The 27,779-nt window shown below is 49.9% G+C and overlaps 2 protein-coding genes across 10 annotated transcripts in view; both read left to right on the top strand.

Annotated features, from left to right (window-relative positions):
• The window catches only part of MACF1 (microtubule actin crosslinking factor 1), a 384,222-nt gene extending 371,748 nt beyond the window's left edge, over positions 1–12,474 (top strand). For 7 of the 9 annotated variants that reach the window (XM_077962816.1, XM_077962815.1, XM_077962806.1 and 4 more), the window contains 4 exons: positions 5,447–5,658; positions 6,561–6,671; positions 10,065–10,194; positions 11,002–12,474. In XM_077962816.1, coding sequence (XP_077818942.1) covers positions 5,447–5,658; positions 6,561–6,671; positions 10,065–10,194; positions 11,002–11,258 — 710 coding nt within the window. In that variant the 3' untranslated portion in view covers positions 11,259–12,474. The remainder of the gene's footprint in view (positions 1–5,446; positions 5,659–6,560; positions 6,672–10,064; positions 10,195–11,001) is intronic. The other 2 variants (XM_077962819.1, XM_077962826.1) reach the window with 1 other exon arrangement.
• Positions 12,475–16,186: 3,712 nt separating this feature from the next.
• The window catches only part of LOC718677 (bone morphogenetic protein 8B), a 34,848-nt gene continuing 23,255 nt past the window's right edge, over positions 16,187–27,779 (top strand). Inside the window, exon 1 of the mRNA XM_028835578.2 lies at positions 16,187–17,733. Coding sequence (XP_028691411.2) covers positions 17,400–17,733 — 334 coding nt within the window. The 5' untranslated portion in view covers positions 16,187–17,399. The remainder of the gene's footprint in view (positions 17,734–27,779) is intronic.

The raw sequence follows: 27,779 nt of genomic DNA, 5'->3' as shown, positions 1-27,779 counted from the left end.
GAGTCTGAGGCAGGAGAATCGCTTGAACCGAGGAGGCGGAGGTTGTGGTGAGCTGAGATTGTGCCACTGCACTCTAGCCTGGGCGACAGAACAAGACTCCATCTCAAAAAATAACTAAATAAAAGGCTGGGCGCGGTGGCTCAAGCCTGTAATCCCAGCACTTTGGGAGGCCGAGACAGGTGGATCACGAGGTCAGGAGATCGAGACCATCCTGGCTAACACGGTGAAACCCCGTCTCTACTAAAAAATACAAAAAACTAGCCGGGCGAGGTGGCGGGCGCCTGTAGTCCCAGCTACTCGGGAGGCTGAGGCAGGAGAATGGCGTGAACCCGAGAGGAGGAGCTTGCAGTGAGCTGAGATCCGGCCACAGCACTCCAGCCTGGGTGACAGAGCAAGACTCCGTCTCAAAAAAAATTTTTTTAATAAATAAATAAATAAAAATAAATTGTGTGTGTGTGTGTGTGTCAGTGTATGTGTGTATATACTGCACTCCGGTCTGGGTGACAGAGTGAGACCCTATCTCAAGAAAAAGGTTTTGAAAAAGGAAAAGGAGGTGTTGCTTCAGCTACATCTTAAAGGAGGTAACACTTGACCAGACAGGAAAAGGGATCTGGACGTTCTCAGTACAGAAACCCCATGTTCATATGAACAGAAGTGTCAGCAGCTGAAAAAGTAAGAGGACAAGTAGTCCCATGGAACTGCAGCCAAGTGTACAAGGTTAGCGACCAGATAAGACTCTGGACAGGGGTCAGCATCAGGGGCCAGGTGATGGATGCCAGACCACTGGGTCCTGGGTACTTGCCACATTGTGCCTTCCTAGTCCCCAAGATGTGGTCCTCAAAAAAAATGAAAAGTCATGGTCAAATGCATTTGGGAGATGCTGAGTTAAAGCTCTCCCAAGCAGGGAAATACAGAGGACCAAACCCCTTTTGTAGGAAAACCCTAGAAAACCTCACTTGGTGAATTCTGCTATAAGCAGTGAAACACTATGGAAGGATTCTGAACTGTTAACAGATTTTCATTTAGAAATTTATTCTGCAAAATACAAAAATTAGCCAGGCAAGGTGGTACGTACATGCCTATAGTCCCAGCTACTTGAGAGGCTGAGGTCGGGGGATCGCTTGAGCCTGGGAGGTGGAGGCTACAGTGAGCCATGTTTGCGTCACTGCACTCCAGCCTGAGTGACGAAGTGAGACCCTATCTCAAAAAAAAAAAAGGAAAAAAAATGCATTCTGCAGAATGAGAGAATGAGTGAGGGCTGGGTGGGTGGTGAGATGAGAAACAAGGAGGCCAGTGGGAAGGCTGCTACAGATACCCAGTGGGGAGAGGGTGCTCCATGAAACACCTGAGTGCAAGGGGGCGTGCACAGGCTCAGGGATTCAAGAGGCATTCAAGGTAGAATCAATAGACTGAACTGTCCTCGGGAGGGAGGGACCTACGTTGGTGCCAGGGTTTTGGTTCCCAGCTCTGGTCATGTCTTATCAGCCATTGGATATAACTTCTGGCATCCAGCAGGAAGGCCTGCCCTGCTAATACATTTGGAGTTGGGTGTGACTGTATGGTGGCACTGAAGCCTCAATGGGTGAGGTCATCAGCAGGTGGAGTCTAAGAGGGAGAACGGGACTGTGGACAGATCCAGAGGACACCCATGTTTTAGAAGTGGGTGGGGAGGAGAGGTCAGCAAGGGAGCAGGCATCCTTGAAGTCAGGGGAGGACAGGGTTTCAAAACCAAGAGAGCAGCGTGTAGTAACCCTCCACGTGCAAGTTACAACAGCGGAGAGATGCTTTTACCTAACAAATTGTGAGATTTTTTTCCTGTATGCACTCATGCTCATAGCACAATAATTGGCCAGAATGAAGTAAATTTAATATACTCATATTATTTTGGAGAATGTACACTAGTATAACATTTTGGAATCAGCTGGCATCTGTCAACCTTGACACATGGTTGACATTTATCAGTTGATGTTTTTACCTAAGGTAAAACATCATGTAATTTCTCCCCAGAAAATCTACATGTAGAAATTTATCCTAGGCTGGGCGCGGTGGCTCACGCCTGTAATCCCAGCACTTTGGGAGGCCAAGGTAGGCAGATCACAAGGTCAGGAGATCGAGACCATCCTGGCTAATACGGTGAAACCCCGTCTCTACTAAAAATACGAAAAATTAGCCAAGCGTGGTGGCGGGCGCCTGTAGTCCCAGCTACCCAGGAGGCTGAGGCAGGAGAATTGCTTGAACCCAGAAGGCAGAGGTTACAGTGAGCCAAGATTGGGCCACTGCACTCCAGCCTGGGCAACAGACCAAGACTCTGTCTCAAAAAAGAAAAAAGAAATTTATTCTAAGGAAATATAGTGGATACATGCAAAATGTTTTACAAATTGTCATAGCATTGGCTACAATGTTTAAAATATTTAAACAAAAATGCAATATTGGACTGGTTAAATAAATTCACATCCATATGATGAAATAATACATAGCAGCTAGTTAAAATTTTGCATGAGACATGTAGGGCATGGAGGAAAGTTTCTGGGGTGGCTCAACGCCTGTAATCCTAGCACTTTGGGAGGCTGAGGCGGGTGGGTCACCTGAGGTCAGGTCAGTGTTTTTGAAACCCTGTCCTCCCCTGGCTTCAAGGACGCCTGCTCCTTTGCTGACAGCTCCTCCCTGCGCACTTCCAAAACATGGGTGTCCACTGGGTCTGTCCACAGTCCCGTTCTCCCTCTTAGAGATATATATACACACACATATATACACATATACACACACGTATACACTTCGTATACATATATACATACACTTAGTATGTGTGTATACACACACACACAGATGTGCAAAGGAGTAAGACACACCAACATTATAATAGTGATGTCCCTTGGGTTGTGAGATTAAGTGACTTTTGTTGTCATTTTGGTTTTTGAGACAGCGTCTTTCTCACCCAGGTTAGAGTGCAGTGGCGTGATCACAGCTCACTGCAGCCTTGACTTCCCAGGCCCAAGCAATCCTCCCACCTCAGCCTCCAGAGTAGCTGGGTCTACAGGCACATGCCACCATGCCTAGCTAATTTGTTAATTTTTTGCAGAGTTGGAGTTTCACCATGTTGCCCAGGCTGGTCTCTAACCTGGGCTCGAGCACTCTGCCTGAGCCTCCCAAAAGTGCTGGGATTACAGGCATGAGCCATTAAGCAATTTTCATTGCCCTCCTGAGATAGAGGTTGTCAGTGACCTTTGCCAGAGCTATTTCTGTGAGTGGTGGGGATGGAAGCGTGAGTGGTCTGAGGGGAGGAGTGGAGACAGCGAGTGTAGGTGGTGATGCAGAAAGCTAGGCTGGGAATGGCTTGGGGGTCAGAGGATAAAGAGGACAAGTCAAGTGGAAGACATGAGTTGTAGGTCCACCTCTACTGCCACTTTGCTTGACCTCAGCCTCTGTGAGTACTTCAGTTTCTTTGTAACATAGGGATGCTAATTACGGTCAGGTGCATTATTGCACATTCTGTGAACTGTGCAGTGCATAGGGAACATATCACTGTTATGGTATTGGAGAATGCCCTTCCTAAAACATTTAAAATGTCACTTCCTTCAACTGCAATGCAATTTCAAAGTTTTCCTCTTACATCTTTTTTTTTTTTTTTCTGGCAGCATTTGCTCAGAAGTGAACTTTATTTTTTTTTTTTTTTTTTGGAGATGGTGTTTCACTCTGTCACCCAGACTGGAGTGCAGTGGTGTGATCTCAGCTCATTGTAACCTCTGCCTCCTGGGTTCAAGTGATTCTTCTGCCTCAGCCTCCTGAGTATCTTGGACTACAGGCATGCACCACCATGCCCAGCTAATTTTTGTATTTTTAGTAAAGACAGGGTTTTGCCATGTTGGCCAAGCTGGTCTCGAACTCCTGGCCTCAAGTGATCACCCATCTTGGCCTCCCAAAGTGCTGGGATTACAGACGTGAGCCACTTTGCCCGGCCAAGGGTCACGTATAGTTGAGACTTGAGGAGGAAGGACACACTGGATCATGGAAGGAAACAGTTTAGCATTTCAGGGACCATTAAGTCATAGATCATCTAGACAACAGGGCTCTTAGAGACCGGTTGACCTGATCGTCTCTGGTGAGCCTGAGGAAACTGAGGCCAGAGCAGGAAAAAATCACAGTTGGCAACAGAGCTTAGACTATAACTCAGAGGTTTTGATATCCAAGTGAGTGCTTTTAAGCTGATACTTTGATATGTTCTGTCAGCATATAATATATTGAGAAGAATTTGGATTTGATTTAGGAATTTGGAACCATGCTGCTTGGACACTTACGTAACCTAATTTAAAACCTGATTCTACCAAAATTCCTCAAATTCCTTGAGGGCCATATGGGGTAGGACAGAAGAGAAAGTGGACAAAATTTCCTGCCACCTTCTAGATTTATGGTTTCTGACCAGTTAAACATCTGTTATAGAAAAGAATGACAAATATTTTGCTCATAATGATTGCCTTTTCTCCAGCAGTCCCATTTGTTTAGCTGTGTCTAGTACTTTGTAAAGAGTGCACAGTTTAGAGTGGATGAGGAGGTAGAGGGTTTCTGCAGGATTACATCTTACAGTGAGAAATAATCTAAGAACATATTCTAGAGGGATTATGTCTTTTAAATTAGTAGCATCTTTCGCATTTAACATTTGTGTTGGCTGTGCGTAAGATCTTCCAATGGAATCCGCATTTTAAGTTCTGGTTGTGCAGCCCCAGAAAGCCACAAGACAGCGCTAACTGGCTTCCCGTGCTGTCTCCATGTTCTTTGCATCTTGATGTTCCTCTCCTACTTGCAGTTGCTCCTTTAGCCTTTTACTTCTTTCAGTTTTTCACTTAACAGTTTCTCACTAGCAAGTTTTGTGCATGGTCTTGATGTCTCTCTCTCTCCCCACCTACATGTTTACTTCTTAATGATTCTCTCCTGATCTTTTTACTGTCCTGAGTTCCTGGACTCCTTTCTTTAGGATTGTTACTGACTGAATTCAAATAGAAGAGTCTAAACAATGTCGATTTCAGTAATATTTTTCTCTACTCTATCCTGCAAAAATTGAGCAAAAAGTACACATGTACTATGAGAGAGAAAAGAGGGCTTTTGATTTAATTTCAGAGGTTTGTGAACTGTTGCATCTGCTTTACCTCTAGTAGTCACAGTGTGCTTACTCCAGGGACAGTGGCAAAGCAAGACACTAACAGCAGAGTGGGCTGGTCCTTCTTTATACACAGAGACTTGCTTATTATACAGTTAACATATCTGCTATGGGTAGGAACCTTGACAAGGCTGATGTGTCATGAGTTTGTCTCTATTTTTGAAGTACCCACAGATGATACTAAACCTATATAACTTTATATAACTGTTATCATGGGGTCAAGCCACTGTATAGCCATCAAAGATACATTTTTGAGAATAACTGATATTGTGTGTGTGTTTATTTCCTTTTTAGCACGAGGTAGAACTAACATTGAACTTAGAGAGAAATTCATCCTACCAGAGGGGGCATCCCAGGGAATGACCCCCTTCCGCTCACGGGGTCGAAGGTCCAAACCATCTTCCCGGGCAGCTTCCCCTACTCGTTCCAGCTCCAGTGCTAGTCAGAGTAACCACAGCTGTACATCCATGCCATCTTCTCCAGCCACCCCAGCCAGTGGAACCAAGGTACGTACTGATCTCCATTATGCCCTTCTTCCCCACTCCCAGCCTCACAGATGTTCATTGTTCACGGTAGCCTCTGAAAGACTCCAGTGAGGAGAAGAAATAAAAATAAAAATGTTTTGTTTTATAAATAAAACATGAAAATATACAGACCAAGGCTGCCCTATTCCTAGCAGTACACAGATATATGGCCTTTAAGATGACTCCAAAGGACATTTATTAAAATATGCACTCAGCCTGGTTATGTCAGAAATGTTTATTTCCTCATGTTCTCACTTTAAGTTTGAGCCCATCCAGTGTTACTACTTTTGAAAATCCAGGCTGAACACAGTGGCTCATGCCTGTAATCCCAGCCTTTGGGAAGCTGTGGTGGGAGGATCCCTTGAGGCCAGAAGTTCAAGACCAGCGTGGGCAACATAGCAAGACCATCTCTACAAATTTCTAAATTTATCATCTCTAATTTTTAAATTTAGCCTAGCATGGTGGTGAGCACCTATAGTCCCAGCTACTCAGGAGGCTCAGGCAAGAGGATTTCTTGAGCCCAGAAATGCAAGACTGCAGTGAGCTATGAATGCACCACTGCACTCCAGCCTGGGCAACAGAGTAAGACTCCGTCTCTAAAAAATAAAAATAAAAAAATAAAAAATTTAAGGGAAAAGGAAAGAAAATCCAGGCACTGGCTGTGCAGTGGAGCTAACAGCTAAGTTTGATGTTACGATGGGTTATGTATGAAGGATGTTAGTGCCTGCCTGGTCCTTCTCATCCTGATGGACCAACATGCATTTTATTTTGTTTTCTGTGTCTTTAAAATTTAGTATCTTCTATTTTTTTCTGTTCCCAATGTGCACCCTTTTTGTTCCTTTTTCAATTGTTCCCATCCTTCCCTTTGGATTTCCGTTTCACAGACTTCACTTCAGTTCTCTCGCTGTTATGACAAACCCTGGTTGGTAAACAGTAAAGCTGGCACCCCTATCAGGGACAGCCATTCTCCTGACCTCCAGCTGCCCAGCCCCGAGGTAGAGTATGGCTTTGCTGACTGAGGACACAGTCAAGACAAGGCCCTCACTAATGGACTTGACCAGCTCTTCTTCCTGACACGAATCCCTGCATTCTTCCATCTCTGTGGTGCTTGCTGTCACAGCTGATTCATCTAGTCCAGTGTTTTCAGGGGTTTCTAACTCGGATTCACCAAAATTGGAGAGAAATAAGAGATACCTGAAACTAGATTAATAACTTAATAACTTTATAACAATCTTGAGAATGATACTTGTTCAGAATGGTAAATGATGGTCATTCCTGGAGATTTGTTTATTGATATCATTTATAATCAGGCCTCTTGGAATCTCCAAATGTCAGATACTCAGACGAGTTATGAACACTTGAAATTCAACTATGGCGCATGTTCTACAATGTTCTATCTTTGCTTAGAACAGAAGAGTGGTTGGCGCCACCCACCCTGAGACACATGTCCAGGGTGGTTGGTATTGCCACACCACACTGGTCCGAGGCATGGGTGCTGTCTCCTTCAGCCAAGCACAGCACCAGTGAACACTGCTCTGAGGCTCACATTCTAGCTTCTGAATTTCTTGGCCTAGGCACTTGAGTTTCTGTAGCCTTGATTTGAATACACATGCCAGCAATTAAGCATGTTCAAGTGCAGCCATTAAAATGCCTGAACGCTTTTGGAAGAGCAGTGTTTTAGAAATAAAACATGGACTAGTGGCTTGTCTGATAGCAGTGCAGTTTGCATTCTAGCTCCTACCGGGAAACATTGGATTCTTGTGCCTCAAAAGACAGTGTTGCCTTCAGTCTTAGAAAGCCTTAGCCAGGGAAACAAGGGATGTACAAGAAGGCAATGGCTGTGAATGAGCCGCTGTTTAGAGGTTCATTTTACTCCAAGCTAAAACTCCAGTTCAGAAACATATCTGGTTTAGAGTATGATCTGGGGACCTACTGCCACTAAACTCCTAGATTTACCCTGCTCATCTTGCTTTTCTTCTTTCCTTAATGGCTCCAGTTTCATAAAAATCTCAGAAGTTCTATTTTAAATTTTAGATGTTTAATGATGAGGTACAAATTCTCATACAGTTCTGATAAATCAGGGCTTTTGTTCTGTCTTAAGGTTTTATTTTCTGTTTCATTTCATTTTGAGGCTTCATCTTTCCTTACTTATTGTGTTCTGTAGCCAGGCCATCTTCTGACTTGGAATTCTAGCCCGGGGTCTAGCTGTTGTGTTCCAGCAGCAGTGCTCAGGAACCTTAGCTTCTGAAACTGGTGCTCTTCCTCCTATGTGGCCAGGAAAGTTTGTGCTTGAGTGTTAATCACTTTCTGTCGCTTATGCTTTTTCTTGATAAATTTAAGAAGTACAGCAAACACAATGAGATGGGTTGCTTTTCTCTTCTATTTGCATAAACGTCTTAAAGGTCCTGGAAAACAATTTACGTAATTGATTTCAAAGAAAAATTAGAATGGCATGCTGTAGCATGTGGCGTAAGTGGTTGTGTTTTCTTTTTTTTTTTTTTTTTTTTTTTTCGTTTTTTAAAAAGCGAAGTAGAGACAAGGTCAAATAATGGATGTTTAAAACGTTTAAGGATCAGCCTGGCCAACATGGCAAAACTCCGTATCTACTAAAAATACAAAAATTAGCTGGATGTGGTGGAGGCACTGGTTGTCCCAGCTACAAGGGAGGCTGAGGCAGGAGATCACTGGAACCTGGGAGGCAGAGGTTGCAGTGAGCCAAGATTGTGCCACTGCACTCTAGCCTGGGCAACAGAGTGAGACTGTCTCAAAAAAAAAAAAAGAAAAAAACCCACACAGATTTAAGTCTGGACAAGGTGGCTCACCCCTGTAATCCCAACACTTTGTGAGGCTGAGGTGAGCAGATCACTTGAGCCCAGGAGTTCAGGACCACCCTGGGCAACATGGAGAAACCCTGTCTCTACAAAAAATACAAAAATAAGCCAGCCAGTAGGGAGGCTGAGGTGGGAGGATTGCTTGAGCCTGGGCAGTCAAGGCTGCAATGAGCTGTGAAGTATGCCACTGCGCTCCAGTCTGGGTGATGGAGCAAGACTCTGTCTCAAAACAAAAAAACAAACAAACAAAAAAACCCACACATTTAAAATATTCTTTTTCCTGCAGTTAAGACTACTATCTAAAAAACCAAAAAACATCACTTAAATAGGAAACATAGCACCTGTTGGCAGCAGTGATAATAATATATAGCTCTTTTCCAGTTTGGGAAGTGCTTCTATATATCATTTATTTGTTCAACAAGTTGTTATTGAGTTCCTCTTCTGTGCCAGACAATTTTACATGCTGAGGATGTGAGAGTGAACAAAACAAAGTCCCTGCTTTTATGAAGTTGATGCTTTAATGCAGGAGAGACAGGCAACGAACAAGTAATATCATACGTAAGACAGTGATGAGTACTGTGCAGAACACAGGAAGCAGGGGAGAGAATAGAAGTGTACAAGCAGTGTTCTGAGTAGTGAGGCAAGACCTCTCTGCTAAGGTCATCCTTTCAGTAGAGCCTCCGCAGGGAATGAGGGGTCAGCCACACGTATCTGGGGTACCTTGGGGGGTAGTGATTGTGAACAACAGTCCAGGCAAAATGAACAGCAAGGGGACAAGACTGGGGGACCCTCACTGGGCCATTGGTGAAACAGCAAGGAAGCCAGTGTGGCTGGGATGGACTGATGAGGAGTGTGGTAGAAATGAAGTCAGAGAGGCAGGATTTAATCCCTGATTTCCCAAGAGAGAAGCAAAGACAGATGTTGATTTCAACCAGTCCCGGAACCCAGACTCAAACCCAGGTCTCCAGGCTCTTCACACACAGACTTGTTCCTGATGTCTCAGTCCCACAGTCATGTGCTTCTCATAGTTTATTTGATCCACGAGTTAGGTAATTTTATCTGCATTTTACCAATAAGGATAATGACTAAAAGATCTTACTAAAGTTACTGCACCTACTTAGTGTTAAGAGATTGGAGTAATACTTGAATCTCCATATCAAATAGGTGGGGCTAAAACTCATTTCAAATTTTTAACCCCAAAATCTTGATACCTAGGATTATTCGAATTTCTTTTTCCTTTACTCATTCACCATAATCGTTTGTTGTAACTATTGTAATCTTACTAAGGATTTTTTTTTTCCATTTATAGTGGAAATTAGTAAAACAAAAGGTATTTGAAGACATTTTGAAACTTTTAATTGGAACATAAAACTTTTATTTTGGGAATTATCAAAATATATGACCTAGGATACTTTAAGAGAAATCTTTGTTTTCCTGGACTTTTAATTTGCTTTTCAACTGAGCAAATGTAAGGAGGTGTTTGGAGACCTTTGAAAGTTGAATTTCTAGCAAAGATTTTACCAAGTAAAATGTGACCTTTTTATTATTTTTTTTAAGGTTATCTCATCATCAGGTAGCAAGTTGAAACGACCAACACCAACTTTTCATTCTAGTCGGACATCCCTTGCTGGTGATACCAGCAATAGTTCTTCCCCGGCCTCCACAGGTGCCAAAACTAACCGGGCAGGTAAGTACCTGCCCCGTGGCCTACAAGCCAGGCTGAGAATTTGGAAACAACAGCCTGTGTGGAATGTTTCACTGCTCCCAAGGAGCCGGTAATGAGAGTGGCACTTAGTGTAATGCCCAGAAAGACAGACGTGCAGATGCTCAAGTGACCTTTACTTTTTCTGTCATTACAATTAGCTTTAAGCTTTCCTTCTGAGATGAGATGCTTCCACAGCCAAAAGCTGGGCCATGCGTTCTCATCAGAAATGATCTCATTTGAGAGAATGTAAAAGGAAATGTGGGTCTTCCTCAGACACCAGTCCAGTGTTGGGATGAGCAGCTTGCTAGTAATGTTTCCAACACATCATACTTATGATGGCTGCTGTTGAACTGAGAAAGGCAGGGGAAGATCACATCTGTTCCCCTGCTGCTGTTCCTCATGGGAACCTAGGAATCTGCCTTCATTTCCTGCTGGCTGCTTCCCCTCATTTGGCCTCTATCCATCCTGCCCATGGATTAGCCCAGCTGGCAGGCTCACCCACCTGTGCTGAGGTGGTTGAGCAACCCTGCTTGCCTCCACTTTGGGGGCATGGAAGGTGACAGTGCTGCTGATAGAAGTGGCTTTCTAATCCCTAGGAGACAGCTTCTCAAGTAGAATCACAAAGCTAGAAAAGGCCTCAGCAACTTCTGTATAGATGAGGAAACGGGGGTGCAGAAAGGCTGTGAGATTTGCTTAAGATCACACAGGATCAGAACCCTAGCCTCTGCTCACTTGTTCTTCCACCCCATGCCGTCTCTGTAAGTCTGCTGTTTGATTCTTGAATTCCAGACCCTAAAAAGTCAGCCAGTCGCCCTGGGAGTCGGGCTGGGAGTCGAGCCGGGAGTCGAGCCAGCAGCCGGCGAGGAAGCGATGCCTCTGACTTTGACCTCTTAGAGACACAGTCTGCTTGTTCCGACACTTCAGAAAGCAGCGCTGCAGGGGGCCAAGGCAACTCCAGGAGAGGGCTAAACAAACCTTCCAAAATCCCAACCATGTCTAAGAAGACCACCACTGCCTCCCCCAGGACTCCAGGTCCCAAGCGATAACACTGTCCAAGCACCCCCAAGCCACTCTCCACTTTGAATCCTGCTCCGTACATTGGGTGTATATTTATTCTGAACGGGAGAAGTTATATTGTTAAAAGTGTAAAAGAATAATTGTGTTATGAAGCTGCCTTATTTTTTTTTCTTTTTGTAAGTTACTATTTTCATGTGAATATTTATGTAGATAAAATTTGCCTCCTGGTAACCCTGTAATGGATGGGGCCCAGAAATGAAATATTTGAGAAAAACAAGTGAAAAGGTCAAGATACAAATGTGTATTAAAAAAAAAAAAAAAAAAAAAAGCCTATTAATAGGGTTTCTGCGCGGTGCAGGGTTGTAAACCTGCTTTATCTTTTAGGATTATTCCTAAATGCATCTTCTTTATAAACTTGACTTGCTATCTCAGCAAGATAAATTATATTAAAAAAAAATAAGAATCCTGCAGTGTTTAAGGAACTCTTTTTTTGTAAATCATAGACACCTCAATTAGCAAGAACTGAGGGGAGGGCACTTATTACTGCTTTTTCCATTGTTTAATGTTTTGTGATTTTTAGCTAAAGAGAGGGAACCTCATCTAAGTAACATTTGCACATGATACAGCAAAAGGAGTTCATTGCAATACTGTCTTTGGATATTGTTTCAGTACTGGGTGTTTAAAGGACAAATGGCTGCTAGAATTCAGGGGTAAATGTACATGTTCAGAAAACGTCAGAACATTTGGGGTTTTAAACTTGATTTGTTGCTCCCTACCAGCCTAGACACCGATAACTCTTGTGTTCACCAGGACCCAGACCCTTGGCAAGGGATAGGCTTGTTGGTGACATTGTGAATTTCAAATTTGTTTTATCCACTCTTTTTGCTATTTATTTAAATGGTCGATCAACTTCCCACAAACTGAGGAATGAATTCCATGAGCCTGTTCTGAAAATGTGGACGTAAGACAAACACGTGCTCGTCCTTTAATGGAGTTCACCAGCACACTTGTTAACCAGTCCCGTTTGCTTTCGTCTTTTTTTGTGCGTAATAAAGTCAACTGACCAAGTGACCATGAAGAGGGGCTGTCTGGGGCTCCTGTTTTTTAGCTGCTGTTCTTCAGCTCCGACCATGTTGCTGTGTGATTATCTCAATTGGTTTTAATTGAGGCAGAAACTGAAGCTCTACCAATGAACTGTTTAAAAACAAGACACACTTTTGTATTAAAATTGCTTGCAGTAACAAATATTTTGTATTTCCTGATTTTCTTTTCAAGCACTACCTTATCTATAAATGTTACCCTGGAGTATAATCATGTTATAGGTACTTAAATGCATTATACGAATCAAAATATCTTGACGGATAAATTGTAGAGCTTAATAGATTTTGTTTTCTTTCATCCTTGTTAATTTTGTTTAATATGGCTGGGCATGGTGGCTCACGCCCATAATCCCAGCACTATGGGGCGCCAAGGCAGGAGGATCACTTGAGTTCAGAATTTGAGACCAGGCTGGGAAACATAGTAAGACCTTGTATCTACTAAAACTAAAAAAGCAATTAGGCATGGTGGCACATGCCTGTAGCCCCAACTACTAGGGAGGTTAAGGTGGGAGGATCACGTGAGCCATGATTGCACCACTGCTTTCCAGCCTGGGTGACACAGCAAGACCCTGTCTCAAAAAAAAAAAAAAAAACGGATATTAACATGAACATGTAGGATATCTGTCCTACTTACATGATTAAACAAATAGCATTATGTAAAAAGATACTAGAAATCTTGGAGATACTGGGTTCTGAGAGAATGGGACCAATTTTTCATACTATGTCACAGTATGCTGAAATTTCTGGTTAAGTGGTAGAATTTCAGAGGTGGAAGCAAAATCGGTCATCATATCTAGCTCCTTTGTTTTACAGATGGAGAAACTGAGATGGGAAAGTAGAAGAGAAAGTGATTTCCCTGAGCTCACGAAATGAATAAATGACAGAAGTGAACCTTGAAGTTCTCCACTCCTTATTCAAGTCTGGCACTTCTGTTTCCTCCAGCCTCTAGACAGTCGGCTTTATAATAGAGCAGCCAAATGCTAACTTAGTAACAAGAAGAAAAGGGCTAGAGGCTTCGGAGGTAAAGGGGCTAAAACTCATGCCACCTGTGTTCTTGGTCATCAGGCCACATTCCTTATGACATAGGCATTTGGTGAGGTCGATGCATGTTTGCCAAAGCTGTGAAGGCCAAATATCCTGATTAAAAGGAATTTGGAGCCTAATGGATTCTGAAGGAAGTGCTTACTCTGTTCTCCATAGAACTGAGGAACTTCAAGCTGCCGGGACTTTGTATAGGATAGTGTTTTCACCCTAATTTGCTTCCCCTTCTAGGCCTCTTGGCAGGAGAAGCATGCGAGACCAGCTTGACCTCCATCTTCCTAGATCCTGGACTATGGTACAGAATCTTAACAAGTAATTAAGGTTTTCTGGCAAAGTTCACCTGGCAGTGGCACCAACAAAAAGTGCATTTTTTTTCTTTTTTTCTTTTTTTTTTTTTTTTGAGATAGGGACTCACTCTGTTGCCCACTGGAGTGCAGTGGCACAGTCTGGGTCGACCGCAACCTCCGCCTCCCAAGCTCAAACGATTCTCCTGCCTCAGCCTCCTGAGTAGCTGGAGTTACAGGCGTGCACCACCATGCCTGGCTAAAGGTGCGTTTCCATTCAACAAATGCCTGCACACAAGAACATGTAGGAAATAACTAGATGCTAGGAAAAGGGTTAAAGTATAATCACAGTTCTGGGCCGGGTATGGTGGCTCACACCTGTAATCCCAGCACTTTGGGAGACTGAGGCGGGTGGATCACCTGAGGTCAGGTGACCAGCCTGGTCAAGGTGGTGAAACCCCATCTCTACTAAAAATACAAAAATTAGCCAGGTGTGGTGGTGGGCACCTGTAATCCCAGCTACTCGGGGGGCTGAGGCAGGACAATTGCTTGAATCTGGGAGGCAGAGGTTGCAGTGAGCCAAGATTGTGCCACTACACTCCAGCCTGGGTGACAAGAGTGAAACTCCGTCTCAAAAAAATATATATATATATGTGTGTGTGTGTGTATGTGTGTGTGTGTGTATGTAAAATCACAGTCCTGTGATAGAAATGGTAAATGAGGAAGGCAAATTTGGTGTCTGCTGGGGACTTGAATGATGCAATAACTAGCTCATGTTTTTTGAGTGCTTACTGTAAGCCAGTGGTTATGCTAAGTGCTCTATATACATTCTCACTGAATACCCTTATCAGTTCTGTGATCATTAGCCCCCTTTTCTTGATGAGACACTGAGTCTGAGAGGTTAAGATCACAGAGTTGCCAGGTGGCTAGGGAAAGCCCTTGTTTTGACACCACTTTCTCCAAGAAAGCTACCCCACCTCAGTTCCCTTCCAGTCCTAGTATTCTGGGATTCCACTCCCACATGGTCTGCTCCCACTTCCCTGCTCCTCTGCCCTTCCAGCCACTTTGTTGGCTCCTCTGTGGGAGCACAGCTTTCATTCTGCCTTGGGAAATTGCCGTGTTCACCAGCTGTCACCCCTGTTGCTGTGGGGTCTGCTCAGGGGCAGAGGCTTGTCCGCTCCATCTCTGGCTCAGGGCACAGCACAGAGCAGCTCACGGTGGTTGTTGCTGAACTGAATTGCGGGCAGAGGCCCTTGAAATGGCTAAAATCTGCTGTTTAGGTTTATGGGAATGTGAAGCCCGTTGTTTAGAAAACACAGCTCTATCTCCACATCGTAAATTGAGAAATGATTTCTATTCTAAGAATCAGCCCAGCACTGGGCAGCTTGCAGTCTAGCTGGGAGCCCAGAATTGCACAAAACAAACGTGAGAATTGCACAGGCTGGATCTAGGGCCTCAAGTGATGCGCAGTGGATTCAAAAGGGGCATGCAGAGAGGACAGTGAAGGGGCCGTGAACAGGAGATTCCAAGACTCTGACCAAGATGACATGGGGACAAAGCCCTGTGGATTCAGCCTCCTAAACAGCTTTCTCTGCCCCTCCACCCCATCACCATTAGCAGCTCATTGTCATTGTACCCACTCCCACATCTGATTACTGTACCTGCCTCCAACTGCAGGGCCCTGACTCCTGTCTCCCTCTGATCCATATTCCGCTCTGCTTCCATGCTCTGGTCTTGGGTACTTTCAACGGTTATTCTGCATTATCCTTAGCTCAGTATCCTTATGGGACAGTCCCAGTCTACAGAGAAGCCCCAGCCTCTAGGCGGTGGCATCCACGTCTGCTCCGCCTGGAGCCGGTGCAGGTGCCTCATGGGGGGCGCTCTGGGGACCGCGCAGAAAATTTACGGGCAGTGTGGAAATATACCTGTTGGGTAAAAGACAAACTAGGCATGTGTTTAAGCCACCAGCAAATGACTATTTAGATTACTAATTTGATGTAGAAAATTTTATTGAGGTGATGACTTCAAAACGTGATTTTGAGGGCATTATACACTTGCTTCAAGGTTTAATCTTCAATCCACATGGGGGGGCACCATAATCTGGTGCCCAGGGCTCTCGTCTAGCTCCTGTGAGGCCCTTTGCGGTCCCTCCCTTGCCAGCCCCTCCAGCCTTGGCCATTTGCCCCCTGGGCTCTCCAGGTTCTACTGCCCCCCTGCCCAAGCCCAGCTCCACTGCTGTGTGACATGGCGTAAGTCCCTTAACTGCTGTGTGCCTCAGTTTCCTCATATGTTAAAAGAGGAGGTTCCAGTGGTATGTACCCCCAACGATGTGCGAGCATCACAGAAATGACACGGGACACACACTCAGAACATGCCTCGCGCATGGAAAGTGCTGACTGTTACCATTATTAGGCTCCCCCCCGGGGTCTCAGGGCCTTGGCACAAGCTATTCCGTCTGCCTGAAGCACTTCCCTCCACTGACCTTTCCCAGCGCAGTCTAGGTGCCTTCTTCCGCAGCGCCTGAACCACACAGGAATAATTATGTAAGGCGAGAGCGCGCCCAGGGAACAGCAGGGTGTGCAGAAAGAGACTGAGTCAGTCGAGACGTTTCCGCGGGGATCCTTCTCCTACCAGGCCTGCACCGGGGCTGTGGCGACTAAGAAGACGTGCACAGGTGGCTCCCGAGTGTTCGGGAAGGGCCCCAGAGCCTCTGGCCCAGATGGAGGCAGGAAGCGGAGTCTCCTCTGCAAAGCTGTATCAGTACCGGGGACGCAGGGCGCGCAGCGTGGGCTGGCGGGGGCGGCCCGCCTGGGACCCTGCCCGGGCTCACGCGGGAGCCAGGTGGGGGACGCATGGAGAGGCAGCCGAGCAGGTGCTGGGAAGGAGGCGCCCTCAGAAGCGCATGCAGGGGCCACGGGGAAGGCGCCAGGAGGCGGCGAGGGGCCGCGGTGGCCGGAACCCGGGCCGGCTACTGCGGGCAGAGGAACGTGCCCCACCCCCGGGGCTTGGCTGGCACCGCCCGGCTCTCCAGACGGGGCTGGGGCCTCGTGTCGGGCCCGGTGACGACCCCCGCACACCACGGCAGGGCGACCGGGTGGCACCACTGGCGAGACTGGGACGGCGCCGCAGCCTTAGGATCTATGCGCCTAGGCCCGCGGCGGGAGCCACTACGGCCATGACCACGCTGACGCCCAGGCTGCAGGCCCCTCGCCCGGACCACCTGCCAGCCACCCCGAGTTCGCACCTCCGGGTCGCCCCACCCGCGACACCGGCCGCCGCCCCAGGACCCTCGCGGGCGTGGCCTCCGCGCCCCCGCCCCGCCCCCGCGCCCCCATTGGTCAGTCCCGGGGGTGGGCGGGCGGCACCGACGGCTGAGCCGGGACTGGGACTCGCGGGAATCGCGCAGCACTGGTCGCTGCCGGAGCTCGCCCGTCGACCCTGCGCTGCGCGGACCGCGGCCACAGACGGACTGGTGGGCACGGCGGCGACAGACGGATTGGCTGACAGTCCCAGTCCTCGGAGGAGCCCCGGCCTCGAGGCGGTGGCGTCGGCGTCCGCTTGTCCCAGAGCCGGGGCAGGTGCCGCTCGGGGGGCGCTCCAGGGACCGCGCTGAGGCCGCGTACGCCGCCCGCCGAGGCCGGCCCCCCGCTCGCCGAACCCAGCTCCCCGCTCGCCATCGGGGCGTCCCCGGGCCCAGGGGCGGCCGCGGAGCCGATGCGCGCCAGCTGAGCGTCCCCGGCCCGCCATGGCCGCGCTTCCCGGCCCGCTCTGGCTCCTAGGCCTGGCGTTGTGCGCGCTGGGCGGGGGCGGCCCCGGCCTGCGACCCCAGCCCGGCTGTCCCCAGCGACGTCTGGGCGCGCGCGAGCGCCGGGACGTGCAGCGCGAGATCCTGGCGGTGCTCGGGCTACCCGGGCGGCCCCGGCTCCGCGCGCCACCCGCCGCCTCCCGGCTGCCCGCGTCCGCGCCGCTCTTCATGCTGGACCTGTACCACGCCATGGCCGACGACGACGACGAGGACGGCGCGCCCGCGGAGCGGCGCCTGGGCCGCGCCGACCTGATCATGAGCTTCGTCAACATGGGTGAGTGCGGCCGCCCGCGCGGGGACCCTCGGAGTAAACTGGCTACAGGGGAGAGTGCGCGCATCCGCCGGGCCCTGGCCGAACGGTGTGTCACAGACGGTGAACGCGAACCACAGGGGAGTGGGACCGCCGTGGATAGGGAAAGTCTAAGGGTCATGGGGCCCCCTGGGCTGCGGGGTGGTCAGGAGCAGGGTGGGGGGAACTGTGGACTCCCAGGCGCTGCCTTCACCCTGCCCCAAACACACCCAGGAGTAAGAATCAGGTGATGTCCTTGCCCACCTGGGGTGCTCCAGGCAGACAGCCTGGTCCTGGGGAGACAGGTGAGTAAACAGAGGCCGGGATGCTGTCACTGTGATAAGGGCAGTACTGAGGAGAGGGACAAAGTTCAGCGTGGAAACCTGTGGTCACATCATCAGAGTGACCAGAGCTAACTCGCCTGCCCTGAGTCCCCAGCAGGCTCTTCCCTGTGCGGAGCCTGGGTGAGGTGCGGCTGTCAGGGGAGCGGCTGGGGAAGGAGCAGGCTCAGTTCAGTGGGGCAGGGACTGTGGCCTTGTCACCCTGGGCCCAACACCTCGGATGTGATCTGGTATAAGGTGAGTGTCCGGGCCTGTGGAATGGCCCAGTGGGTAGCTGGACCCACTTTGTTCTCCGAGGCAAAGCCTGGCTTTTCCTGTCTGCAAACATCTTGTCACACCCTGGAGCGATTTATTTCTTAAGATCTCAGAGATTTTTTTTTCCAGTACTAAACTCTTTGGTCTATGGTTGTGTAGTTACTGTTGGTCAGGTCCCCCATCTGCTTTGCCTCCTGTCTGTGGCTAGTGACAGGCCAGGGTCTGGGGGCCAAGGACCACAGCTCAGCCCAAAGTAGGGGAGCTGTGGGGCTGAGAGGAGGGAGAGGGAACCTGCCCCGGCCACCAGCCTCCCTCCACAGACAACATCATTAATTCTTCATCCTCACGACAACCCTGGTAACAGCCACCGTCTTCATCCCCGTCTCCCCGATGAGGACAGTGAGGCTCAGAGAGGCAGCGCCATGCCTAGGACAGTGCAGCCTCAAAGCCGCTGAGCCAAGACAGCCAGAAAGCCTGACTGTCCGTCCCTCCGGTGCCCAGTGAGATGACATTGCTGTTGTCAGGTCAGGCTTTCAGGGTGCAGAGAGCTTTCTGAGGAGTCTGGGCTGAAGAACACAGGGGACTGAGCCGCAGCAGGTTTTGTGGGGCCATCAGCCGTTTGCTTCCTACACTAGGGCAGAAGAGGGCATGGCCAAGCCTCTGCTCCCCACAACCCAAGAGCTGGTGGTGGAGGTGAGCAGCAGGAGACAGCCGTTCACCATCGGTGAGCGCCCAGTGCCAGGCACAGGAATCTGGCCGGTGGGATCTGGATGCTGCCTTCCTAGTTAGAGGACAGGGTGGGGGATGTGGGACAGAGGAGACCATCGTGAAGCTGGGACTGGGCCTCTGTCATCAGGACAGGCTGACACTGGGCTCAAGACCAAGAAGAGCTGTGGATGGAGTCGTCCAAGAATGTCCCCGGGGGAGTCGACCATCAGAATGAGTCACCACCCAGCCCATGTCCTGCCTCCCCTGGCATCCCCTGGGTCAGGACATGCCCAGCCTGGTGGGGCTGTTGCTGGGAATTGGGCAGGGTCTACCCCTCTGTGTGACCTTAGGGAAGTTCCTCACCCTCTCAGCCTTGGTTGCTCCTTGTAAAATGAGGTGCCTGGTGATCTGTCCTCAGGGTTGTTGTGTGATTGGTAGAGGGGCAGGAATGGAAAGCCTGTGCTGCTCCCCTCAGGGTGAACCTGGACCTGGCCATTTCTAGCCTTCCAGCTGTAGCCCAGCCTTAGTGTGGAGGTGACAGGAACATCTCCACATGTCTTGTACACCTGAAACCCAGAAATGAACTCTAAAAGCCCATCAAAGGTGTTTGTACTTATTTTTAAAATGAAAAGTAGCATGTGAAATTTTTCTCTTTTTTTCTTTCTTTTTCTTTTTTTTTTTTTTTAAGAGGCAGGGTCTCGCTCCATTCCCCAGGCTGGAGTGTAGTGGTGTGATTATAGCTCACTGTGGCCTCTAATTCCTGGGCTCAAGCAGTCCTCCTCCTTCAGCCTCCCCAGTAGCTAGGGCTACAGTTGCACACCACCACACCCAGATAATTTTAAAATATTTCTTGTAGAGATGGGGAGGCTCACTATATTGCCCAGGCTGGTCTTGAACTCCTGAACTGAAGCAATCCTCCCACCTCAGCCTCCCAAAGTGCTGGGATTACAGGCGAACTTTCACAGCCTTACAATGCCTCATTTAATTCATGTGAGACTCTTTTGCCAGCCCTGTTTCATGGGCTCAGAGAGGTTAAATGGCCAGCCCAGGGGCCACACAGCACATCCGGTATGACATCCATGGCTGTGGATTCCAAATCCCAGCTTCCTCCCACCCCAGCTCTGGGCATTTCATGCAGACCCGTAGCCTCCAGCGCTGCGGGATTAACAAGCAGGTGGTTGTTAGTGGAAGCCCAGGCTGCGGGTGGGCGTGGCCAGCTGTCAGAAGGGCTTCTTTATTCTGCTCTGCTAACTGCACTAGTAGAACTCTCTCAGAGTAGCTTTAACTGGTAATTACTGAGGCCGTGGGGCAGGTGGGGGCGGGTAGACACATACCAGGATGCTGTCAGTGTTTGGAGGCCCCTGAAGGTTGGCGGCCCCAGAGCCACCACGGGATCTAATAGCAGGGTCGCTGTGGTGTCACCGCCCACACCCAGGCTCCCACACCTGCTCCCGCCAGCTCCACCTCTCCTATCAGCCTCGTCTGGCTCCTGAATAGCCAGGCCTGGTGCCCCTAGGGCCCAGCTGTTGATGGCAGCCTGTAGGACCCAGAGGGTGGGACTCTCACAGGCCTCCCGCCATGGCTCAGGTCTCTGTGCAGAGCAGGTGCTTTAGGAAGGCAAGCCTACGTCCTGATGTTCAGAGTCTGCTGCAATGGGAGGCCGGGGCTGGGGTCAGAGCCGGGGCCCCGGCTGGCCTGTCATCCATATCAGCCTGTAGACCTGGGCTCTCTTGGGCAGGACAGTGATGGAGCAGTTGGATTCTGGTCTCTCTGCTCAGGGAGGGGAGAGCTCTGAACTGGGAGGCAGGACGCAGGTTCTTGTGCTGCCTGGGCCCGCCATTAACTCCTGCATGTCCTGGGCCACGGCCCTTCCCTTCCCTGAGCCTCTGCTTTCTCGTCCATTCTACGGTGATGGCATCCGAAAAGCAAGGTGCCTCCCATCCCTGACCCTGTGGCTCTGTGGCAGAGGCGCCTTCTCACAACACCGCCATGGCTTGGCCCCAGTGCCTCAGGCCGGCCCGGCCCCTCCTGAGGGAGGAAGGATGGTAGGAAGGACCACCTCTGCACACTCCTTCTCAATCCTTCTCCACCCATGTCAGCGGAGAGGCAGGTGCCCATGTTCCAGATTGAGAAACTGAGGCATACACAGGACTAGCAGGCAGAAGTCCAGCCAGGATCAGAATGCAGGCAGCTTCACTTTCGTCCTGACCCCTTCCTGAACCAGACAGATTTGCTCCTGTGGTCTCCAGTGGCCATGGACCGGGGTGTTGATGAACAGAGCCGTCTGGATTTGGGAGAAGCAGGACTGAGTGGGAATTCAGGACCTGGCCCGGGTCCTGCTCTGCCCTTGCCATGTGACCTGGAAGGGTGGCACCATCTCCGTGGGCCCTGGGGCCACTTCCTTTGTTTCTTTACTAGGGACCTGTTTCATTTTCCCATTCATTCATTCAGCAAATCATTCTGTAGCACCTACCAAGGACCAGGCACAGTTCTAGTCACTGGGGATATAACAGTGAAAAAAGTATCACGCCTGTAATCCCAGCACTTTGGGAGGCCGAGACGGGCGGATCACGAGGTCAGGAGATCGAGACCATCCTGGCTAACACGGTGAAACCCGTCTCTACCAAAAATACAAAAAAAATTAGCCGGGCGTGGTGGTGGGCATCTGTAGTCCCAGCTACTCAGGAGGCTGAGGCAGGAGAATGGCGTGAACCCGGGAGGCGGATCTTGCAGTGAGCCAAGATCGCGCCACTGCACTCCAGCCTGGGCAACAGAGAGAGATTCTGTCTCAAAAAAAAAAAAAAATGAAAAAAGTAAAGTTCCTGTCCTCAGGGAGATGACTTTCTAGTGCGAGAGACACATAATACATACGTGAGCCCTAAAGGTAATTAGGGCTCCTGGAAACAGGAGGGGCTGAACAATGGCGAGACAGATAGGGCTAGATTGGGGGTTTCTGACCTGAGACCCACACACACGGAATTTGCATGCTGACACCGACACCTGATCTCAGTGTGATCTGGGCTTTCCAGTCAACCTCCCCAAGCCTCAGTTTCCTCCTCTGTAAAATGGAGATACTCATCTTATGGGGCTGTTCCGGGCTTGTGTGAGATGATACCCAGCAATGCCCATGTGCCCAGAACCTCCGCATCTGTTCCGTCATTTGTATCTCACAATTGCCGTCACATCTGTGTTTGAAAGAGAAGAGAATGAGGCTCAGAGCAGTTAGGTGGTTTTCCCAAGGCCACACAGTGGGTTGTCTCCCTGCCTCCATGTCAGACATAGCAGCTGCGTCCACCAGGTCCCGGCCTATCATTAGATGCAGTAAGTGCTGTCAAATTGAACTAAACGTGAATGTGTGTTATAAGCTAAGAAGCCTGTTGTTAAAGTATTTTTATTTTGGGGGGATTTATAGAAATAATGCATGCTCATTCTACAAAATTCAGATTCTGCAGAAGCATGTAACTTGGGTGCCCCTGGGGAGCCCCATTCCTACCAGACAGTCCCTCCAGCATCTACTTTCTGATCTTCATTGCCATGGCCTGTTCTTTGAACTTCACATAAATGGAATCTTACAGTGCATACTCTTGAGTCTAGTCTTTGACTCAGCATACTTCTGTTTCCATTTTCCTCCATGTTGTTGTATCTGTAGTTCTTTCTTTCCTAACTGAGTTGTATTCCATTGCATGAATATACATGCCACAGTCCATCCATTGTTAGGGACATTCGGGTTGTTCTGAACACTTTTACCCACGTCCCTCTGTGGATATATTAAAGTGGGAATTTTAATCTTGCGTGTGCCATTTGAGAGCTGTGCGATGCTGAGCAGCTTGCTTCAAGTCCCTCAAACTCAGTTTCCACACCTTTGAGACAAGGTAAGTGAGCCAGCCTCACGGGGTTGCATGCAGTGTAGCCAGCTGGAGGCTGACACACAGAAGGAACTTCACAAATGGGTGCTGACCGCGCCCCACTTCTGTACCATTGCTCATTGGGTAGCTCCTTCATAGAATACACTTACCTCCATTTTTGCTTGTGAAAACTCCACCCACTTTTAAATGAAGGTGGGTCAGGGTTTCCATAAATCTCTCTGCTCCTACCCCACAATCCCACAGGGACAGGCTCTTTCCAGGCAGAAGCCCCACCTGCCTTGCATGCACTTCTCTTAGGATTCTAGTCGCTTTCTGCCTGTGTGACCCAGGGGCACACCTAACCCCTCTTTCTCATACTTCTCAGCAGCCCCTGAACAACCTGAGAACACGACCAAGTCTGACTCTTCCCTGCCCCCGCCCCTGCCCCCCCACCCTTTGCCCCCCCACCCTTTGCCCCCCTCGTTGCCCCCCCCCCACCCCTGTGGCAGGAAGTTGAGGGAAAGAGGAACCCAGCAGGAGGCAGGGAGAGCCAGGAGGAGCCTGGGCCTGGTCAGATGGGACAGAGTGGGGCCAGCCCTCCCTGTCTGTGTGGGGGCCAACTATGGGTGCCACAGCTCCCTGGGCCCTCCCCTGGGACCCCGAGTCCCCACAGGGCCCCGCCAGGAGGAAGGTGGCTTCACAGGCATTCTCGGGTGTCTGTTGACAGGAGGGCCTTGTTGACGGGTGACCCCCATCCCAGTATGTCCCATTGAACTCCAGGGCCACTCGTTTCACACTGGCCCCAAGTGTGAACATCCACATCACGGGCCTCTAATCTGACACGGGCCTCTAATCTAACCCTGGAAACCCTCTGCCCCCCTTGGCCTCAGTTTCCCCATCTCTGCAGGGTTGCCCAAAGGCCTTTCCAGCTCTGACCGAAGAATGTGCCCACCCCCTGCCTGCTGATGGGGGCTCCTCCGGGGTGAGGCACAGGGTGGGGAGGTGCACCCAGCCCCCCTCCTCCCGGAACCTCTTTCCCACAGGCAAGAGAGGATGTGTCACTGTGACCACTTCTTTCTGGAAAATTCCCACAGTTCAGTTCTTTCCTGGGATTTCACTGGAGGAATTGCATCTTTCTTGCTCACATCTCCTGGGATCTATTCTTGGCCTTGGCGGGCTTGATGTGGTGGTATGTGTGGGTGTTCCCTTTTAATTTGGGGTCCAGAGCTGTCTGAGGCCTGGACCGGTAATTATGAGAGCAGCACCATTTATGGAAACAGCCCTTGAAGCAAGCCAGTGATGAGACCCGGCTGGAAATACCTCAGCATGGAGGCCTGGGCCTGCCTGGAGGCGGTGCTGAGATTTCTGGGTGGGAGAAGCCCCTTCAGGACGCAGAACCAACGGGTCATGAGTCCCGCCCTCCCTTGGCCTGCAGAGGCTGTGGGGCCCAAGTCTTGTTTTGGGTCTGAAATGGGGCACCCCCCAGCCTTTGCTGCCTGTGGGACAAGCCAGACCAGCCCGGCCCAGGCACCCCAGGCTCTGGGGGAGCCACTGTCCACCCTCAGGGGCCAGGCCGGGAGAGGAGGCAGGTCCACAGCAGTCAGGAATGTCGGTGGCTTCTGATAGAGTCACACAGGGACATGGTAGCCACACCCGGACTGGCAGTGATACCCAGCCCAAAGGGCTCTGAGCCGCTGTCCTGGGGACAAGAGGCCCTTGGGAAGAAGGTGCTGGGGCACCCCCGCTCTAGAGCCCTGGAACACAGCGGCCGATGAGCCAACATGCAAGTCTCCCATATCCACCCACGTGGCTCCGTCCTGGCCCTCCAAGGGCTCGCTGTCCAGAGGAACAGCTGAACCAGAGACAGCAAGCCCTGGCATGGGGGCCAGGAGAGGTTGAAAGCCTGACCTGCCTGGGGTCTGAGGACTGGGAGGCTTCTCAGCCGGACTGAGAGGGACGGGGCCGCCTGGGGAGAGCAGCTTCCAGGAGGGACTCTGCGGGAGGCGTCTGCAGGCAGAAGGCACAAGAGGCCCGAGGGACAGATGGCAGGGCCAGCGCAGGGAGGGCCCTGGGACACTCTTCCTGTGGGCCCTTCGGGGCTGGGGAGGGTCTGAGGGGAGGTGGGACCAGTCACAGGCCACAGGAGTCTGTTCTGAGCTGGAGGATGAGGGTGTCTTTTGAAGTCTCACTTTTTGGTCAGAAATAAGACAGATTTAGGTTGTCTGGGTGAGACTGAATTACCCAGGGCACAAAAATAGCTAGAGCCCTTGTTGATGCTGGGCTGAGGGTCGCAGAGTTTGGCATCTGGAGGCCTAGCCTGGAGTGGCTGGTGGCCATGCCCGGTGAAGGCCACCTCCTGCCCCCAGTGGCCTTTCCTGGAAGAGCAGGATCCGGAGGTTGCTTTATCCGAGGCTGGAGGCGGAGGCTGAGGGCTCTCTGATGGTTTATTTTCCCAGAGCCATGGTGAGGTGGTGCAGAAGTAACCTTTTCTGCCTCCCATGTGCCTCTCCGTGGGGTGGCATTGTCTGTCCTGGATTCTGAGCCAAGCCCCCCAGCCGGTGTGTCTCAATGGAACTGGCTGTCACCAGTCCCTGTTGGCTGCAGAAAGCTCTATAGGCACACTGTGGCCCAAGTGACTTCTCACCTCCCAAGGTCATGGACTGTCACAACATTGGTTGGCAGCAACTGAAGTTTTGAAGTTCTTCCCAGGTCACAGGGCCTCTTTGAATCACTGTGCTGAGTTCTTGGAGGCTAGAAACAGGATTTCTTGGAGATGGACTGGCCTTGCCTGTCACTGCAACCTCCTCTCACACACTTCAGCCCCCTGACCACTAGATTCTAGCCACACCAGCCTCCTTGATGTTTCTCGAACATGCAGGGCCTTTGTATCCACTGTTCCCTCTGCCTAGAAGGCCGTCCTCCTCTTCACACGACTGGTTCCTTCTCCCACAGTCGAGGGTATTTTCCCCTTACTTCCCAGGTTTTAGACTAATGAATGGATCCCTAGCACTTTTGAAAGGCAGAGTTTCTCCACTACTGACAATCTTGCCTCCCAGGAAACATTTGACAATATCTGGAGACATTTTGAGTTGTGTAAATGAAGAGGGGAAGGGAGTGCTGCTGTCAGCTAAGGGGCGGAGGCCAGGGATGCTGCTAAACATCCTGCAGCACACAAAAGAGCCCCTACAACAAAGAATTATCCGGCCCACATCGTCAGTGGTGCCACAACTGAGAAACCTGTTCAAGGTGACCCGTGTTTGATGGTGGTGATGATGATGGGCTCACCCTTTATTAGATACAAGGTTGTCTTATTCTGTCTTGTGTTGCTGTAACAGACTCCCTAAGACTGAGTAATTTACAAAAAAAAAAAGAGAGGTTTATTTTATTTTATTTTATTTTATTTTATTTTTGAGACAGAGTCTTGCTCTGTCACCCTGGCTGGAGTGCAATGGTACAATTTCAGCTCACTGCAACCTCTACCTCCTGGGTTCAAGGAGTTCTCCTGCCTCAGCCTCCCAAGTAGCTAGGACTACAGGTGCCTGCCACCACACCTGGCTAATTTTTTGTATTTTTAGTAGAGATGGGATTTTACCACATTGGCCAGGCTGATCTTGACCTCCTGACCTCAGGTGATCCACCCACCTCAGCCTTCCAAAGTGCTGGGATTACAGGTATAAGTCACCGTGCCCAGCCGAAATGCGGCTACTGGCTGAAAGGCTCAAGGCTAGGCAGCTGCATCTGGTGAGAGCCTCAGGCTACTTCAACTCATGGCAGAAAGTGGCAGGACAGTGGGTGTGTGCAAAGAGAGCAAGTGGTGAGAGGAAGCAAGAGAGCAAGCCAGACTTTTTAACAGCCTCCCCCGTCTAGGGAACTAATCCATTCCCCTGAGAGGGAGAACTCACCCACTGGCCCCCTCCACCATGGCATTAGTCTGTGAGGGATTCACCCCCATGACCAGACACCTCCCACTAGGTACCACCTCCCATCACAGCCACACTGGGGATTAAATTTCATTGTGAGTTTTGTCGGGGATAGACCACATCCAAACTGTAGCAAGGGGTATATTATCTGTACTGTTCACCTTGCTTTTTTCTTTTTCTTTTTTTGAGACAGAGTCTCACCCTGGAGTGCCATGGTGCAATCACAGCTCACTGCAGTCTCAACCTCCCAGGCTCAAGCCGTTCTCCTACCTCAGCCTCCTGAATAGACTATAGGCAAAGTGCCATCGTGCCTGGCTAATTTTGTTGGTTTGTTTTGTTTTGAGACAGGGTCTCTTCTCACTCTGCCTCAAAACAAAGAGCTAAAGTGCAGTGACGTGATCTCAGCTCACTGCAACCTCTGATGCCTGGCTAATTTTAAAAAATTTTCTAGAGACAGGGTCTCCCTGCGTTGCCCCAGACTGATCTTGAACTCCTGCCCTCAAGTGGTCCTCCTGCCTTGGCCTCCCAAAGTGATGGGGTTACAGGCATAAGCCATCACAGCCAGCTGGGACATTTTCTTAGAAGTACAGTTTCTGAGTCACAGCATGTATCATTTTGCTAGATTATTGCCAGATTTCCCACCCTAGGGATTGTGCCACTTTGCATTCCTGCCAGCAATGCCCAGAAGTGTTCAGGTCTGATCTTAGAGTATCTTACTCATGAGGCCTTCTCAAACATCACATCTAAAGAAACCCCACACTGGGCCGGGTGTAGTGGCTCACATCTGTAATCCCAGCACTTTGGGAGGCCGAAGCGGGTGGATCACAAGGTCAGGAGTTCAAGACCAGCCTGGCCAAGATGGTGAAACCCTGTCTCTACTAAAAATACAAAAGTTAGCTGGGCTCAGTGACAGGCACTTGTAATCCCAGCTACTCGGGAGGCTGACACAGGAGAATCGCTTG

This window comes from Macaca mulatta, chromosome 1, assembly GCF_049350105.2.
Source record: "Macaca mulatta isolate MMU2019108-1 chromosome 1, T2T-MMU8v2.0, whole genome shotgun sequence".
NCBI lineage: Eukaryota > Metazoa > Chordata > Mammalia > Primates > Cercopithecidae > Macaca > Macaca mulatta.
Note: the sequence above shows the minus strand (reverse complement) of the source record. Positions and strands in the feature narration are given on the sequence as shown.